The 19,591-nt window shown below is 36.6% G+C and overlaps 1 protein-coding gene across 5 annotated transcripts in view; it reads right to left on the bottom strand.

Annotated features, from left to right (window-relative positions):
* Positions 1 to 19,591, bottom strand: part of LOC111158227 (MGA, MAX dimerization protein) — a 103,554-nt gene that overhangs the window by 6,758 nt on the left and 77,205 nt on the right. For 4 of the 5 annotated variants that reach the window (XM_022520152.1, XM_022520155.1, XM_022520160.1 and 1 more), the window contains exons 15-23: positions 18,357 to 18,983; positions 14,572 to 14,862; positions 12,875 to 14,388; positions 9,683 to 9,813; positions 6,058 to 6,109; positions 3,597 to 3,803; positions 2,172 to 2,283; positions 1,658 to 1,888; positions 416 to 592 (exon numbers count right to left, since the gene is read on the bottom strand). In XM_022520152.1, the coding sequence (XP_022375860.1) occupies positions 416 to 592; positions 1,658 to 1,888; positions 2,172 to 2,283; positions 3,597 to 3,803; positions 6,058 to 6,109; positions 9,683 to 9,813; positions 12,875 to 14,388; positions 14,572 to 14,862; positions 18,357 to 18,983 (3,342 nt within the window). The remainder of the gene's footprint in view (positions 1 to 415; positions 593 to 1,657; positions 1,889 to 2,171; positions 2,284 to 3,596; positions 3,804 to 6,057; positions 6,110 to 9,682; positions 9,814 to 12,874; positions 14,389 to 14,571; positions 14,863 to 18,356; positions 18,984 to 19,591) is intronic. The other variant, XM_022520166.1, reaches the window with a different exon arrangement.

Genomic DNA, 19,591 nt, shown 5'->3' with positions numbered 1-19,591 from the left:
ACTGAATCAGGCTACTAAAGTAGAAGTGCACCATCTCAGATTGTAACACAAAATAATAAATATTTATCAACACCAAAACCTAAAACAATGACTCTTCATCTTCCTTTTACTTTATCTTTTCATGTTTTTCCTACTTAGAAATAACTAAAAATCACAAAACAGTTCCCAATCCCAAGTTTAAAAAAAAGAAATCAATAGAGCCAAACATGTTATAAAAAGAGGGTCAATTCTTTCCAAGGAAAATGCAAATATAAGAGATCTTTATCATTACAGAACACATTCAAAAGCTTTCTCTGTCACAATGGTACCAGGGTAACTCCTTTTGTTTGCCGTTAGTGTTTTTTTGTTTTTTTGTTTTTTTGAACCAGGGGTAACTCTTTCTCCCTACCCAAAGAAGACAACACTTACAACATACCTGATTGAGCCACAGCACTGGTGGCAACTTGAGGCTTCAGATCCGCTTCCAAGAGAGCAGGAGAAACAGTTACCACTGGTCCTGAGAATAAAGGACCCTTCAAGGTGAGCAACTGCCCTTGCGGAGTCATCACGATGTTAGCAGAGGTGTGTGGAGTGTTAGAGGGTGAGGTATTTTCTGTTAAGGAAAATCAGAAATAAGTTAAGGATAAAAGATCTTCAATTACGCTAATATAACCTAGGAGTCTAGGAGATATCCCTAAAACCGCACTCGACTTAAAAGGCAAGAAGTAAATTTCAAATTTGGTTAGGGACCCTCAACTTGGAATTTACTTCCTGAACCACTTTTCACTGCATAATGGGTTACCTGTACACTGATTCTCCCAAGGGACAGAACTTACTTGAGGAAAACTCAACATGCAACCACTTTTTCATTGGAATGGTTCCAACAGTCCTGATAGTGAATCTAGATGAAGGCAAGCATAATTCTATCCTCAGGCTTGCTTTTCTTATACACCTCTATCAAAGTACAAGTTTCTAGCCCTTAAACTTTGTTTTTCCATCTATGAAATGAGGTGGACTAGACTTAACTGATCATTAAAATTCTTTCTTAGCAAAGTTAAAACTACTTCATTTTAGTATCTCTCAGTACTTTCCTAGATTTCCTGGTTCACACACTGGGCAACGCAAAGAGTAAAAGAGGAAATACTATTCTCTTAATGATATAAACAAGTAATATAAAAGCAGAATAGCCTCATTTCCAAAATCAAGATAGGAGAGAACAGTAACTTAAAACCAATTTACTTTGTTCCTTAATAGCAATTCACTGATAAGCAATTGGATAAATATGGAGTATAACTCAACAAAATTAAACTTTTTAAAAATTCCAATTTATTTGTCTCAGCAAGACAATTCAACTCAGGAACAAAAACTGCAGGGAAATCAAGAGTTTGGATATAAAGTATGAAAGGATGGCAGCTTAAAAAAAATGTTCATTGAAACATTAGGATAACATGACTGCTATCAAAAGCAGGTCTTACATGTTACCATAACTGGTAACTTCTTAAGATTTCCTTGAGTATGTAAAGCTAGAAACTAAAATCTAATGTAGTTAATATTCTTTTTATAAAACCTACCTTTAATTCATTTAATTAAATCTAAAATTACAGATAAGAGATGACTCACTCCACTGAACTAAATGATATTCACCTATATTAAGGAAGGCAAAAAATGTCCCTCCTACCTGTGGCCTGGTCTCTTTTTCTGGAAAGAATCAAAGGTTTCCCCTTCCTGTTATTTATAAACATCTGTCCAAGATCTACAGATGATGCAGATCCTTCCTGCTGTTTGCTAGTTCTGGGAGACACATCAAACTCATCTGATCCCATCTTCTTTTTTCTTTTTTGTGCCTCTAGTGCTTGTTGTTTTGCATAAATATACTCCAGCTTCTTCAGGACCACTTCTTCTGTCTTACCTATAGGTTGATAGGGAATAAATTGTCACTCTTTATAAGACCCCATATAATAATGAGAAATAGAGTCAACTGAAATCCAGTTGATTTAACTATATTCCCCAAAACTATGGAAGGCAAGAGTAATTATAATCCAGAGGAAACATCCCACCCATTCAAAAGGTTAATGTTAGCTCTGGAAACCAAGCCATAAACTAAGAAGTATCTGAAATGTCTACTGAGGATTTCTCCTCACTAAAGATGTTGTATTATACTCTTTTTACCAGGTATCATTCACGTATCTCACCTGAAAGAGATGATACTTTCCGTATCAAAATATTCCGTTTTCGAGTCAGAAGATTTTTCTGTCCTATCAACTTGTCTGCCTGATCTGTTAGTCCCTGAATTTCGCTGAATGCCTAAAAACAAAAAATTAATATGTGAATACATTTGCTCTTTCCTATAAACAGGTAAGGCCTACACAATTTCCTCAATGAAAAAATTTTAATCTAATACTTTATAGAAAACTTTATGTCATTTAAAACAATTCTTAATGCTTCAGAAATTGCTTTGTTAAACTGTAAGAGGCTATACTTATATAAGTATACTTATACTTCTAAGGAACATGACTATTTCCAAAGGGCATCACTGAGTGTTTCATAGGTGTTTCTACTACTACAAGGAGATACAAAACATTTTACTTTGCTTAGATTTTAATAATCAACTTTAAAATCAGCACCTAGTAAGTAAAATCTGGTTGCAGTAATTATGTTCTAGACAGACGTGAGTGCTTGCCTTGTACTCCTCCAACTTCTACTTAGAAGCAATTTAAATGAAATTATTGTAGATATTTCAGATTTCCTTTTAAAATGACTGGCGACTGTTTTTAAAAACTGTTAAAATATCACCTATGTGGACCACCTGGGTGGCTCAGTCAGTTAAGCATCTGCCTTCTGCTCAAGTCATGGTTCCAGGGCAGGCTCCCTGCTCGGCAGTGAACCTGCTTCTCTTTCTGCCTGCTTGTCCTCTCTCTCTCTCTCTCACTCACACACAAATAAATAAAATATTTTAAAAACCAGAAACATTAAAAGTATCTATCTATATATCACTTATGTTGTGCTTTTCACCGTGGTAAACTATTCTAAGGCCACCTGAGTGGCGTAGTCGGTTAACCTATTCGACTCTTAGTTTCAGGTTAGGCTGTGATCTCAGGGTCCCAAGATCAAGCCCCATGTCAGGCTCTGGCTTCAGCACAGAGTGTGCTTAAGACACTCTCTCCCTCTATCCCTCCCCACTGCTTGCTCTTGCTCACTTGCTCTCTCTCTAAAATAAATAAACCTAAAAATAAATAAATAAAATGACAGGCAACTGTTAAAACTATGTTAAAATAGCTCTTATGTTGTGCTTTTCACTGTGATAAATCATCCTAAATGCTATGGAGAACACCAACGTAAAGAGACTGTGGTAAGTAGAGCTAACCAGAGTTTCTGACTTAATCTGAAGTTAGTTTGGCTGGTTACGAACTTGACCTTAGATGACAAACAGCTCTGACTCAACACTAGGGCTTTTCCCCTTAAGAGATTTGTTGGGTGTTCACTAGTCCATATTCAAATGTTAAATACAAGCTCTACTTCAATCTCTTCTTAGGGTGAGGATTCTCTTTCTCATAGTATGTCTAGAAGATTCTCTTAGTCAAATTGTCATTTGTGGGTCATTTATAGATGACACTTACCCTAGTGAGAATGAGACTTTTGGAAACCTTGGAAGAATGAAGCAATCCCAATGTGATCTTCAATTTCTCAAAGAGATCCCTCATTTCACCACGCCGGCGACGCTCATTGGCAGTGTGTGTCCGGCGATAATAAGCAAAAGCTTCTGCTTCTTTTTGTAGTTTTTCACTCCAGTAATCAGGCTTCAGTTTTAGAGGAATTGGTGGAGCCTATCCAAACAAAAGATTGCCACCTGATTATCTCTCATTCGTACTGGCCCTCTACCTCCATCCCAAATGGCAATGTTCCATAATACATACTAGATATCTACTGTTTTCTGTCTATTTTAATAACCTCTTGATGTTGGTCATCTTACTATCAGTCTATCCTTCCTCCAAATCTGGTAACCAACAGTATAAATCACTTCTCAGATCAGATTTCAGTGGTTCTCAAATGAGGAAGACTTTGAAGAGGGAAATCTAAAAAGAACTTACCTGTGTAATTTATTATTAAAACTTGTTTTTGTGACAAAAATCACATGAAAATTTTAAACAAAATCTTAATTTGTGGAAAACAGGTTTAAAATTTTTTTCTTAAATACTTTAAGATCTTTTACAATTTGGTAAAGGATCAACTGCTTCTCTTCCTAAATCACCATTCTCTCCAACCATTCTCAGGTGCTAGAAGTTTCCAAAACGCACTACGCAATCTCACACCACCCTGCCATTACAAACTGTTGCCTGAACCTATCCCTCCCATCCTATCCTCCAAAACTTAACATTTAAAAGTCATACTTTGCATTTCTTCAGGAAAGTCTTTCTTGACCCTTAGTATGCCTTAGGCTTCTTTCTCTTACTCTCACTTTTTAAAAATTATTTACTAAAAAAAATAAATAAATAACAGTAGATACACATAGGGTTTTAAATATAAATATCTGAAGAGCTTTTAATGAAAACCAACTGTTCCCTACATTTGTACCTGGATCCTTAAAAACAACCACTTCCTGATTCTTTTAGAGGCTTCTTCTGGTTCTTAAATCTATATTCTAAGTAAAAAAACAGTAATACAGTTTATACTTCTCCATTTTCAATGCTATCTACTTCCTGCTATGCAGAAGATTTAGCTCACACCACTCTAACATCTCACATTCTTCCTAATATAGACACATCAATAATTCTAATTATTCTATTGATCCCTTTGCAACCTGAATATAATTCTACATCAATTTTCCATTTCATCAACACAGTATCTCTCTGTAAAATGAGGACATCAGCACTCGTATCCTTCATTTCTTCTTCCCTCTTTCACCTCCCAATTTGTTCTTTGTACTTACACACTTTTTAAGACTGCTAGTAAGTCTTCCACACTTTATTCACAGATTATGAAAGCTTGAAAAAATCATTAACAATGGCTACCTTAAATCAAGACAATGTGTATACTACTCATAAAGTGAGTCATAATTATATTTCCTGTCTTCTATAGTTTCTTGGTTTTGTGTTTTTTCCCTCTGATGTTTCTAACTGCTTTCTGACACTGGAGGCCTTTATCTAACCCTGATAGTATCCCAAAACCCTTATATAAAATCACTGTCTTTCTAAAGTCAAACTCATTGTGCATTAGTATAGTATGGGAAAAGAAAAGATACAAGATACAAAATTATCAAGTTTAATTATAGTAAGACACTACAAATGATTTGCACATAATAATTAGGGTACAAACAGTGGCTTGTGTATATAAGGTATTATGAAAATTCTTACATCTGAAAAATGTTTTAGGATGAATGAAAAAATATGGTGATATATGCAAAATGATTACAATCATGTAAATATTTACCACCCAAAACGAGATCAAACTCCAACTAATCACCCAGTGGTTTTTAAAAAGGCTTGAATACCACTCTCCACCTCAAACCCATATCCATCACTGTTTTATATTACTTAAACTAAAAACAGAGAAACAAGTGGAAAATGGTTTAAACAACTAAACTCTCTTCCACGCTTAGCCTAAGGGGGGAGAAATAAAAAACCCTGCTTAATTATGGTGCTATGACATCATACACTCAAATACATCAAGAAAAGCAAAGAGGGCTCATAATTTAGTGGCTCCTTGAATTTCTAGCCATCATTCAGAGAATAATTTTTTTAATTCACTGAAAATAATGAGCCTAGACAAGAAAGAATGCCAGCCTTTCTTCACATCATACAATTAGAGTACAGGATTAGTTTTCAAATAAGCACATCAATTTTCATCAACTCTGTACCCATTTTAATTCTTCTAAAATATTCTATTTAGTAGTAGAGAGTTAAAGGAAAAAAAGCACTTCAATAGTATAATTTCATGAAGGAAAAAAAAAACTAATTATATTAACTCACTGGCAAAAATAGCCCTGAAAAGTCATAGCTAATAGAGGAATGTTATTTCAAACTGTAATGACAAATGTTATCAATTTAATTGAGTAATTGCCATTAAATATATTGTAAATACCTTTCGACTCCTTTCAGCAGCTTTTTCATCTGCAGAGATATGGGTACGGCACCTAGGTAAAGACAATATTTTCCAATGTCTTACTGAAATTCAATAACCCAAGACCTATTTCACTGAACAAAGCCATCCCAAACTGTTTGAAAGTATAACCAGCTTCTTTTTGTCAAGGTCTGATGATATGGGGCATTATGATTTATTTCAACAGTATGCTTTATCCTCTAAGTATTCAAATAGTCCCTAAAACTGCAAATTACTTTTTCAACCATGAAATTATTTCATATATACAACCTGTTTAAACAAATTATACAATGAACATCTGGGTGTCTACCATTCAGCTCAAGAAATAAAACATCTCAAATATACAGGAAATCTTTTTTCCATTTCAAATTTTTATTTAAATTCTATTTAGTTAACATTCAGTGAAGTACCAGTTTGAGGAGAATTCAGTGACTCATCACTTACATACAACACCCAGTGCTCATCGTATCAAATGCCCTCCTTAAATACCTATCACCCATCTAGCCCACCCCCTCCCGCGCCCACCCCCTGCTGCCCGGCCCACGGCTCAGTATGTTCTCTAAGAGTCTCTTAGGTTTTCCTCTTTCCTCCCCCCACCATATGTTCGTGTGTTTTGTTTCTTAAATCCCACACATGAAGGAAATCATATGGTATTTGTCTTTCTCTGACATATTTCGCTTAGCAAAATACACTCTAGCTCCATGCATGTGGTTGTAGATGGCAAGATTTCATTCTTTTTGATGGCTGAAGAATATTCCACTATGTGTGGAATACCACCACACACATCTTCTTTATCCATTCATCAAAAAAATACAGCCCACCCAATCACATTTCCTTCCTCTCTTCTTTCTTGTAGGTGAACACTCTCAAAATGAGAGTTTGTTTTTTGTTTTTTTTTTTAAGATTTATTTATTTTGAAAGAGGGGGTAGAGAGCACGCATGAATGGAAGGGAGGGGCTGAGGGAGACGGACAATCTCAAGCAGCCTCAGCAATGAGTGCAGAGACAAATGTGAGGCTCGATCTCGTGACCCTGAGATCATGACCTGAGCCAAAATCAAGAGCTGGAGGCTTAACCGACTGAGGCACCTGGGTGCCCCCAAAATGAGTTTTTACCTTGCATATCTATGCAGTTATACTAGGAATGTACATATCCCTAAATAGAAAATACTGGGTAGCACTTTGAACATTATATATTACGGTATATCTTCATCTGATTTCACTCAACATTACATCTGAGGTATTGATAGACAAAGTTCTAGTTCAATCATTTTAACTGCTATATAATGTTCCCTAAGCATGAAGTTTACAAAATTTATTTTTCAGAATTCTAATAATTGTTTAGGTTGCTTCCCAATTTTCTCAATGGCAAACAATGTTGCAATGTATAGTCCCATACATGGCCCCTTGTACCTATGTGTCAACTTTTCCAGGTTATATATACCTAAGAGTAGAACTGCTGGTTAGAAGGAAGATGTGGAAGTCAACTTCAGTCATATCACACTACTCTCCAAAATGGTTTTAACAATTTACACTCCCACCTGCAGTATGTTCCAACTGCTCCACAATTAGACACAACAGTACTATGAGAAATCACAACTTTTGCCAATCTTATGGATGTAAACTAATGAAGTCACTGTGGTTTAATCTGTATATCCCTAAATACTTGTGAGGTTAAACAAATTTGTATGTGTTTACTGGTCGTCCAGGTTTCGTCTTCTGTGACCTGCCTATGATATCCATTATATACTTACCTATCCCCTCATCTTTTTCTTACTGACTTAAAAAATTATTTTATATCATTGATACTAATCCTTTGTCAAACATGTACTGCAAATATTTTCCTTATACTATTAATTTGCCTTTCACGGTTTTCATGGTGTAGTAAGAGAAATTTTTAAATGTTTAACAATCTGTTCCTTTGCAATCTGTCCTCTTTCTGTGTTGGTTATTCTTGACCCTTTTATTGTTCCAGCCCATTAAGATGGTATCTTTCCACACAAATGTAGTGATCCGAAGGGGCACGTGCACCCGAATATTTACAGCAGCAATGTCCACAATAGCCAAACTATGGAAAGAATCTAGATGTCCAACAACAGATGAATGGATAAAGAAAATGTGGTGTATATATACAATGGAATACTATGCAGCTATCAAAAGAAATGAAACCTTGCCATTTGCGACGATGTGGATGAACTAGAGGGTATTATGCTTAGCGAAATAAGTCAATCAGAGAAAGACAATTATCATATGATCTCCCTGATATGAGGAAGTTGAAATGCAATGTGGGGGATTTGGGGGACAGGAAAAGAATAAATGAAACAAGATGGGATTGGGAAGGAGACAAACCATAAGAGACTCTTAATCTCACAAAACAAACTGAGGGTTGCTGGCGGGGAGGGAGGGAGAGGGGTGGTGGGGTTATGGACAATGGGGAAGGTATATGCTATGGTGAGTACTGTGAAGTGTGTAAACCTGGTGATTCACAGATCTGTACCCCTGGGGCTAATAATACATTATATGTTAATAAAAAAATTAAAAATTAAAACAAATGTAAAAAGATGGTATCTTTCCATTTATTGAATTGATCTTCAATGTCCTACAGTAATTTTATAAAAATCTTACACAGCTTTTGTTAATAATCCCAAATAATGTTTTTTTCTGTTATTATAAATGGCATTTTTTTGTTTGTTGCTATTGTTCAGAAAAATCAACTTTAGTATAATCAACATAATTCAGCGATACTGCTAACCTTAAATCTAATTAATTACATTGTTAAAAGATTTAAACTCTTTCGACCTTAACCAACAGGCAGCTGAAAGAGCCTCCAAATAGCTCTGGAATGAAGAAAATTATTAGACCTATGTCCCCATCCTGAGACTTTCTCAGCATCATCAGGGATGAAGAATTACTCTTTCTGAACTCATTACTCTTTTACATGGTGGTTAAAAAGATAACAGGAAAAGCACATCTGGCACAAAATAAGGACTTCTATCTTATTTCCATCAATCTCTCACACCCCAATCCCTAAAAATTACAAGGTTTACTAACACAGAAAATGGAATAAATTTCCCTGAACATACTCTATTTTCATCTCATCTGAACACATAAAAATTTCCCAACTGTATCTCACCTGTTAACCAATACAGTAACCAAATTCAGAATTTAATGCCTATTCTTAAAAGATAAAGGAACTAACTTCTGTTGAATAGTCCACTTTTGTGTCAGTTACCCTAGTCACATACATTACCTTATAGAATACTTCAAATTAAGGGCATTTTCCTCATTTCACAGTAAAGAATCTAAGACTCAGATTAAAGACTTGCCTGAGGTTAAACAGCTACAAACAGAACTACTATTTTACTACCCATGTGTCAGGCTCCAAAAGCATAGGTTATTCACATTCACACATGGTCTTCTAGCAATAACCAAGGCAAGTTAATTACCTCTGAATTCCAGCTCCCCTCCACCTACTAATCAGAAAAAAGCTAGAGGAATGAAGGAACTAGGTCAGTTATCCAGAGCTCTTGAACAGAACATTTAATTTTGTTTATGGTAACAAAACAACGATAACAAAAAACAAAAATCCAAAGACAAATTAAGACTTACGGCTGTTTGAAAGCCTGTGTTTGGGCAGCTGTGGTCTTCACATGGGAAACATTAATTTCCTCAGAGAGCTCTTCTACAGTCTCAATGTCCACCTGTTCCTCATCATCCTCAATGTATTCTACACAGTTATTCTGAAATAAAGCAATCCAACAGTAAATAAAGTATTGGGAAACAAACATACCTAAACTTTCCAACCAAATACTCCCTTTATAAAACCAACCAGGGCCAAACATTGATTTTAAACCATGAATACTGATGATCCCAAACTTGTTTGTCATAAGAAGGAATGAGTTAGAAGATAACATATGGTTAGAGCTAACAACCAAGCACTACATTAGAAATCATAGATACATACTGAACAGACATCACTAGAGTCCCCAGAGGGCTGTATATGCTTCAGTGTTATTTCTAGTGGACAAAATTCAGGTACAAATATATTAAAGCTTCATAAATCTTAAGATTAAATAGCAGCGAAGTAAAATTTCGTGAATAGTAGGGGGAAAGGAGAAAAATTCAGGTTCTACTTTACGAGTGCTTCATGGCTAACCCCTTATCACATACCCACAAAAATGCACTCAAGGAAGATATGAAAACAGAATATAGCCCAGAGTCAGTCTTCTAAGCCTCTTAATCGCACACAAGGAAAGCTTCTGAGGAATTTCAGATACCAAAAAAGCCCAAACTTACTGTACTTGCTTTACTGTACAGTTTAAAAAAAAAAAAAAAGTTGGGCTGCCCAGGTGGGCTCAGTCGATTTAGCAATCAACTCTTGATTTCAGCTTAAGTCATGGTCTCAGGGGTGTGAGATCGAGCCCCACATTGGGCTCCACGCTCAGCTCGGAGTCCGCTGGTCCCTCTCCCTCTGCTCCTCCTCCACTCATGCCCGTGCATGTGCATGCACATTCTAACACATAAAATTTTTTTAAAAAAGTCTATCAGTGAGCATTTATTGAGCACCTGTCATGGAAACTCACTGTATTATTTTATGTTAACAGCAGAATATAGAAATCATGGAATATGTAGATATACTTAAGTCCACCTTTAAAAGTGGTGTTTACTATGCCAGAAACTAAACTGGAAATATGTTATCTGTTTATAACAGTACTATACCTGAGAGGCACAACTTAAAATGAAGCATCCCAATCACCTTATTAATTCTGTTTAAACTTGATGGAAAAATTACTTACCCCCATGAATTATAGGTTCCATAAGGCTGACAGACACTAAATGCAAGCCATCAATTATGGTCCCCAATTCAAACAATGTCTATTAAATTTAAGCAATGTGAACAATATATATTAACTCTAGGAAGCTAAATCAAAAGAGTTGACAGAATCTAACTAACTAGTAGACAGATTCTAAAGAGTCTGAATTATAATGTAGGTAGATGCTTTATGGTGTTTAAACTGAAGAATGTCTGCCTACAGCATGGCTTTAACTGAAGGCTTTATAAATAATATACAATAAACTTCACAATGGAAGATTAAAGAGGCTACTCACTACTTTCCTTAAACTATTCCAGTATAATGCTAATCACATGCACAAAAATATTCTATATGTTGGACAGGTACAGAAATACAGTGCAGAATTTAGATTTTACAGATCATTTACTATAATGCCTGTACTTTTAAAAAGGTTTCTGTACCTTATATGGCAGATTCCCTATTAGGAAATCCAATCCCTTGATTAAGACACTTTAAAGCTTCTGTTAAGTCAGTTCTACTGAGAGCAACAGTTTTCACTGGTTTTAAGGTTGGACTGTCTTTGGTCTGATGCTTACCCAGGCTGACTTACAATGGGAGATTCCGCAAAAAGCACAAGAAGATCTTGCAATCTAACTCTTAAACTCAATGAATTCAGATTCTTCAGCTACCCATAGGTTATCTGTCCTCAAAAAACCTCAAAAGGTTATCTGTAGATGAGGCTACAAATAGAATATAAGGCAAATGTATATAGAATCCTCTAATAATAGAGCTAGATCCTCATTTTACAAATGAGACAACCGAGGTAAATAACCAACACAGGAACATTAGAATACTTAAACATTTTTGAGTTTTAAAATACTAATCTTCCTGTTCTATTTTATCTGTATAAGGCAGTTAGGCATTTACAGAGAAGGACCAGGTAACACAGAGACTGAATCTCATGAAGTGAGATTCAAAAAACCAACTGCATGATGATCACCTCAGAGGGCCATATTATCTGCTCCTAGTGAGAGGGACAGGATTTAGATTTAGGGGCACCCTCCAGGCAGCTGGCTACAATCTCCTTATGTTTTACATCAAACCCCACTGTCAGGCGTCAGCATACGAGAGCCTGCCATCTGTTTTCGTAAATACAAGTTTTACTGGAGCACAGCCACACTCTTTCACTTACTATTGTTTATGGCTGCTTTCATGCTGTAACAGCAACCAGTTACCAACAACAAGCCATCCAGCCTACAAAGTCTAAAATGTTAACAATCCAGCCCTTTACAGAAGAAGTCTGTCCAACTCCTGCCCTATATGCTTCTCACTTAGATAGGGTTACAATCTTAAGTAGGAAGTCTAGAAAAATGGCTTCAGAAAAAATGTTTGTAAAAATTATAAAAGTCATATTACAAAGAAAAATGACCAAAGTTTAGAACATAAACTCTAGAAACTATTTAATTTCAGGAAATACTTTAAAAGCAACTTAGGGCAGGGTGATAATAAAATATTAAATGGTATTTTCCATTTTTCTCCAAAAAGAGAAACATTTCTCTAAATGTAAGCAGTAAGTTCTCCTCTAGTTGTAAGTCCACCCATTCCCTGTTCTTTATGTAGCTACCAGACAGGCTTCACACAGAAAATGTCAAAAACAAAACAAAAAAAACAAAACCAACAAAAAACCTGAGCACAAATAGGAGCAGGAGTTTCAGGATTTCTTTTTTTTTTTTTTAAACCTAACTTGAAAGCACTCTCAAACATCTATCCCCCAAAGGCATAAGCCAGCCTTTCCATAATAGCAGGTACATCTCAAAGAACAATATAAGCTCAATAAATGTTACTTGACTGACATAGCCTAAAAACTATGAAGTCATTTAATCATGATCTAAACCTAGGCATCCAAATCAATGTATCAAGTCTTAGTGATCTTCTGGAAAAGCTACTGTCTCTAATAAATCATTTTAAATTCTTGAGGTTTCAGTCACAACAAAAATGGGCTCACCACCTTTTCTACATCATCAACCTCCTCACTCTGGTAGTCAGAAACAACATCCACAATCTCATCAATAGAATCATCGGTTTTCTCATTCTCATCTTCCTCATCCTCCTCTTCCAAATCCAAAACAGTCAAGTCAGCACTGCTTCGCCCACCCTTCTTCTCTTGCTTTGGTTGTATCTGTTCTCCTGACAGCAGTAAGTGACCTTGAAAATGTCCTTCCCCTCTGCTCCCTTTTGTGGCTCTCCTCGGAACACTGGAGAAGGCTGTAGGACTAGAAATCCTACTCCAAGAATCACATTCAGTTTTTAAAACTCTGACATTTTCAGTAGTTTCACTTTTTCCAAGTAGATCAGAGATGCCTTGTTCTTGTTGAAACACATCAGAATTTTCCTGACAGGTCTTTATTTCTTTAATTAACTGCTCATCTGCCTCTTTCTTGCATTCTTGTGAAGTTCCAACACATTTCTGGGTCAGAGGGCCCTTCAGGTGTTTTCTCCATCTCTCCCTAATACTGTCCTTCTCCAGAGAGTCTCCACATCCCTTCTCCTTGGCCTCTGGCTGTGGAATAGATTGCTGCTCCACAACTTTGCTCCCTGATAATTCGAGTTTACTTTCTTCCTTAGAGATGACTGGAAATTCATTTGATTTTTCCTCTGGATTTTCTAATCCTTTCTGTTGTTCCACTTTCACATCACCAAGCTTTTTAAGCTGTATACTACTTACACTTTGGACTGTCACATTGCTGGCTTTTTTGGAAATGGTCTTAACTTCTAGAACAGTCAGTTTTTCTTTGGAACTGTTATGATTTCTAATCCCATACTCTTCATCAACATCTTTATAGTCTTCATCTATGTGTGAACCAGTGGTACAGGAGTGCTGAGAAGGTTTAACAATTATAGGACCCTCTTCTGTAAGGGATTCTTCATCTAAATGATCACCCCCATCTACCAAGGAATCATGCAGGATTTCTTCTGACGCAGCAGCCCCAGAGTTTTGCTTTATTACATTAGCCCCAGAATCTATAGCTTCTCCTTCTGACTGTAGGGCCTTCTTAGTATCCTGCTCTCTTTTTAAAAGGCTTGTTCCATCTTTCTGGTCTGCACTCTGAGACTCTCTTTTCATCTGAAGAGAAGCAACATGTTGAAGAATGGAACTGGGAACAGGCTTTTGTCCAGGGAGCTGCAACAAAGCAAAACTACCAGACTGGAGAGGAATAAGACTGGCTGTACCAACAGGCTGCCCTCCTGAACTATAGGTTATTTTGGTCTCAGAACCTGTTTTACTTGCAAAGCTTTGTGGTTCAGGAGGGGAAATCCTCAGGGTCAGTGTACCAGACTGAGACACAAAACTAGGTCCAGAAGAAAGCAATGATGGTGCCTGAGTGATAACATTCACTGCTGGAGAAGACCCAACAGCCTGAATTACAGGATTCATAACAGAGAAAGCAGAGGACGAAGCAGAAGATGGTGGAGTCTCTGAAGGTTTGGAAGGAGTGGGTAACCGGATCCCCATCACAGAGCCTGGTAAGAAAAAAAAAAATTTTTTTTTTAAATTATCACTGCCTGTATAAAGACTTTCAAGGTATGCTTTTCTTTTTGACAGGTTAACTCTAAGAGACTAAGAAATCCTGGTGTATTAACATCCCATGCGGCCAAATGATTCAACAAAAGAAAAACTCATCAGAAAGACCTCCAGTTTTATACCTGGGTTCCGAAACATAACAGGCTGTAAGTTGGGCTGGGTATTAGAGCCTCGAAGCTGATGCAAGGGGAGGAGCTGAACAATCTGCCCGTTAGGATGCCTGAATAGATTCATCCCACTTGGGCTCCTAACAGGCTGCAAGACCATCCGATGCCCCTGAAGCTGTGTGTTTGGAACAGGTCTAAGAGTAGGAGAACCTTGCTGCACTGGAATCAGCAACAATCGAGGTCCAGTACGTTTCACTGTGTTAGAAGAGACCTGAGGAGTAGCCACTGGAATCTGAGGGGCATTTTCTGAAAAACAGAAAACAGAAACATAGTATCAGTTCACTTTAATGCATATAGGAAAAACTATAAGGACATAAGATCTGACCACACTATAAATAATTTCTAATTTGAATTATACAGTTGGTGAAATCCTGTACCTCTATCATACGTTACTTAATAGTCCTATGGCTGAGAACAATTTATCTTAAAACCTAATTATCAAGGCATTGTAGGACCTTACGCTCAGAATGGTTAAAAAAGGAAAGAAGGAAAAAAAGCATCAATTGTTAAGAGATGCATTTAAAGAGATAATGCCTCTGCCTCATGAAAAACATGGCAGGCCTCTAAATCTCGACTCTCATTAAACAGATCATTCATGATAAAATGCTCTTCTTCAACCTTATAATTCAGGTCATTAACACTAAAATTATGACTTCATTTCATAGGTCATACTCAAGTAAGATAAAGTCAAGGACTAAAAATTGCGAGACATAAAAAACTCCTTGGCTTTTAAAATACACTGACAAATAACCAAAGCGTAAAGATCTGTGGAAATTATTTTTCAGAAGAAAAAAAAAAAAAATACATACCCCCAAAAAATGGAATGAAATTAAGAGACATCAAAGAAGCAGGGAAATAAAGCCTGGTTAGGAAGAGGCAAAAGATAGTTTTAAAACAAACAGAAAAAGCAAAAATTTAATGCAAAAGATGTGAATTTTAAAAAATTTCAAATCATTAATTGTACCTAAAGTCCCACTTCAATGTTTGGAAGAGATATTTAGAAATACTGAAGACAGAGAAAAATAATAATACGAACAATCTACAGACAGATTTTTGGTCACGGGGATAAAAAGGCAGGAGTAACGGTGATGTTGGGCAGAAATGAAACTAATCTAACATTACCATTCAAATTAGTGAACTTATTTAACATTATTAATAAATATTTTCATTAGTTTGTCGCTAAATAAAAAAAATCAACAAACCAAACGAATCAGTTTAACATGTGACACTATCAGGTAAGTACTCTACCCACAAAACATATCAAACTTCTAAAAGGAAATTATGCTCTTAACATTTACATGACAAATTGTATGTAAGATCCAGAACTACTCTTGAAAGTGAAATAAAATGTGAAGACCAAACTGTTGGGGGGGGTGCAATTTAAATAAAAAACATCCACCTTATATGAATTAAGAAACACGTTAAAGCATTCTTAATTTCCTGAACATTTCTATTCAAAGAACATTTTAGAGAGTGGGTCAAACCCAAAGCCCTCTTAATTCACAGAATGAAAGCAACCTTTAACAGACACACAAAATATGCAAGTATTTATTCACATGCAGGTGAGGGCTAAGAAGGGAAAGGAAAAAGAAGTTAAATGAAAAAGTCACAGATGTCTAAGTACCCAAGTTGGGATCCTCTTTACGAACCTAAAACAAAATTACACACACTTAGAAGTTACCAGAGTCAGCTCCATTTTAAAAAGAACAGTTAAGAAAATCTGTTAACATTAGTATTTCCTCAAGTGGTATTACAGAAGATATTTTTAGATGGTATATGGATATAGTATATCACCATATCATATTGTCAGAAAGTAATTTCTTTTTCCATTTTAATCTTCTGATTATATACAGAAGAAAATACTAGTCTTTGATATTACATCAGCATTTTCTAGGTTTCTTCATTAACAGAGTGCAAGCTACATATTAACATGGTAGCTAGCTAGAATGTATTTCTTTTTATTATTGTTTCTAATGTATTTATTTATGGAGTAAACCTCTGTTACGACAAGTAATGTTGGTTTCCAATTACAGTAAAATAGCTCCTTTTAAAAATACATTTAAGCAAACAAAGGAGTTTATTTAAATAAGAATATTAAGTCAATAATAGTACAAATGAGAATCAGAGCAAAATACCTGAATGTATATTCCAAGTGACTGAAATCTGAGAAACAGCAAACCACAAAAAGCTAAACAAACTACTTTATAGCTTCATGACAGAAGTAAAGAAAAGGGTTGGAATCCATATCTTTTAGAAAAATCTCAAGTTAAAATATGACAAGATATAAACCTTGAGATCCAATAGGAAATCAAAATGGCTTTATCAACAACAATCTCAGTTCTGAAACTGCATATTAATCATTTTTAATTTTTATATATGGGGAGAAGCAGAAGACAACAAATTTAATCCATGATTCATTTATCCTTTGGAAAGACCTTCACCTTTAAACTAACTCCCAAATCACTTCATTCCTAAAACACTGATAGAGATTTGGACTATGTCACTAAATGCAAAAATACTTAGTAGGAAAAATATCAATAACCAAAGAATTATTGTTGCCTACTTATTTCCCCTTAAGTCCTGTGAAGTCTCTCACCCTTACATAGTAATTCTGAGTACATTAAGAGAACCATTTATTTTAGCTGGTTGAATTAGGATATAAAAAATTAGCCAAGTGTAGGATATTCCTATTTTATATTCACTTAACATAAGCCTACAAAAAAACTTTAACTGAAAAGTTGATAAACATACAGATTCCTAAACAAAGAAATATGCCTCCTTATTTCTATCTCAATCAGTTCATACAAAATAATAAATAGAAGGATAATGTCAGTAGTATACGGGAGTTGGTCAGATTCACAAATGATTTTTACTAGGTAAAAGGACCTAGAGTCTTAATCTTCAGCAAGGAGAGAAAAGCCCTTAGCCTGGCTGTAGCATGGCAAAAGCCCTCTGTTCTCTTTTTTAGTTAAAAGGAAGCACACACAGGGACGCCTGGGTGGCTCAGTCGGTTAAGCATCTGCCTTCGGCTCAGGTCATTATCCCATAATCCCAGGTCCTGGGATGGAGCCCCACACCATGCTTCCTGCTCAGCGGGGAGCCTGCTTCTCCCACTGCCTGCGGCTCCCCCCTGCTTGTGTGCACATGCTCTCTTCTCTGGAAAATGAATAAATAAAATCTTTTAAAAAATAAAAATAAAAAGAAGCACACACAGCCCCCACCCCCACCCCCCAGAAAGGAATCCCTACATTTGGGTTCCCTCCTCAGAGATGCACAGACCTAGCTCTCAGCACACAGAAGTACACTTCGTGCTGTGCCCATCTTGACGGCTCTACTGGCTCAGAACTCCACTCCCATACATTATTTCAGATTCAGCCAGTATTTCCATTATAATGTTTTTGAGTATTTTTAATCTCCTCAGAAAATCTCCAGCTCCACACTAAACCATCTGTCAAGGCTGTTCAATTTATCTCCAAAGTACCAGTTACGATTTTTATCAGTGCTCTGGTTACAAAGTTGCAGAGATTTTTAGTAACTTGTCCTAACCCTTTATTAACCTTGAGGTCTATTATTTTCAGTTTTCAGTTTTGCAGAAGGTCAAGGTTTTCAGGAATCCATGTATTATGTTACAGCAGAAACACCTACACTGTTACCCTGATATATCCGTAATCCTAACCAAACCGTAAGTGATATAAACAGTTGTATGGTAGGTAAACCAGCTAGTAACATCTAGGCCTTACCTGGTCTCTGGCTCACTGGTGGACTCCCATCAATTCCCGAGAGTATAATGGGAACAGAGCCCAGAGATGAAGTTGGTGTGGTCACCATGGAGGAAGATGCAGCTGTGGTCACCACGACTATGGAGGTGGAGGCAGTGGAAGCAACAGGAAGAGTTATAGTTGGAGGAGATGCTACCAAAGACTTAGGAAAAGCAACTGAAGCCACAGGGGTAGTTATCCCAGTCGTTTTGATAAGGTTCACAGTGGCTGTAGACTGGGAAGGTGTTACAGGGGTGCTGGTATTAGTTTCAGAAACCTCAACAACCCCTGCAGTGGTGGCACCAGAAGAATAAGTAGTTTCTTTAGTTCCCACGTCAGAAAGAGCAGTCATAGGTGTCACAGCAGTAACATTCTCTAAAAACACTTGAGGGGTGGTAGTAGTGACAGCAGCAGTCACAGGGCTGCACACCTGAACTGGCTCAGAAGAAACCACAGGTGTGACGACCATTACTGGAGAAGGTCTGATACTGAACTTCTGTGGCCCTGTTAGGGGTTGGGGTGTGCTAACTCCAGGTATCTTCTGCTGCAGGGCTCCAACTTTACTCATCACAAACTGTGTGAACACACCACCAGGAGAGGGTCGAGCCGCTGCAAATAAAAATTTGCAGGTCAAATATCTTCAGTTCTCATATTTTATCCTCTTAGTGATTGTGTTTATCAACATTTATTGTGCACCACTGGGTCAATCTCTTACAGGTACTACCTACCTGCATGATATGTGCCAATTTCCACCCACAGAAATCAAACACTTCTCTCAACCCAAACCAAACCTTTATAATACTATGAAAGGGATTAAAACTGGGTGTTCCTACTAAGATTCTTTTGACTGTGCAATATAGCCAAATTGCCAGGACACTAAAAAGGCAATATAGCAGCACACAACTTCATCATCTAAAACAGTGAAGAACGTCGTAAGGAGATTTTTCTTCCCCTAACTCTGATTTTAAAAACTTGTTTCACCACTTCCTCCTGTCCCAGCACCTCCGCTTCTTTGTAACTGCTATCCTCTTATGAGACAGTTAAGTTTTACATTATTTCTGAAGTGTATAAAGACACTTTTCAAAAGAGGGCAGGATAGGACTTAAAATCACCAGTTAAAGCTACTTTAAAAATGGTAAAATGGGGTCTTTTTAAGGCATACAATGCTTGTCCTCCATCTTCATATAACTCCAGCATTCAGCCGGATTATTTCAATT

This window comes from Enhydra lutris, unplaced genomic scaffold (assembly GCF_002288905.1).
Source record: "Enhydra lutris kenyoni isolate GAN:26980312 unplaced genomic scaffold, ASM228890v2 scaffoldscaffold4, whole genome shotgun sequence".
NCBI lineage: Eukaryota > Metazoa > Chordata > Mammalia > Carnivora > Mustelidae > Enhydra > Enhydra lutris.
Note: the sequence above shows the minus strand (reverse complement) of the source record. Positions and strands in the feature narration are given on the sequence as shown.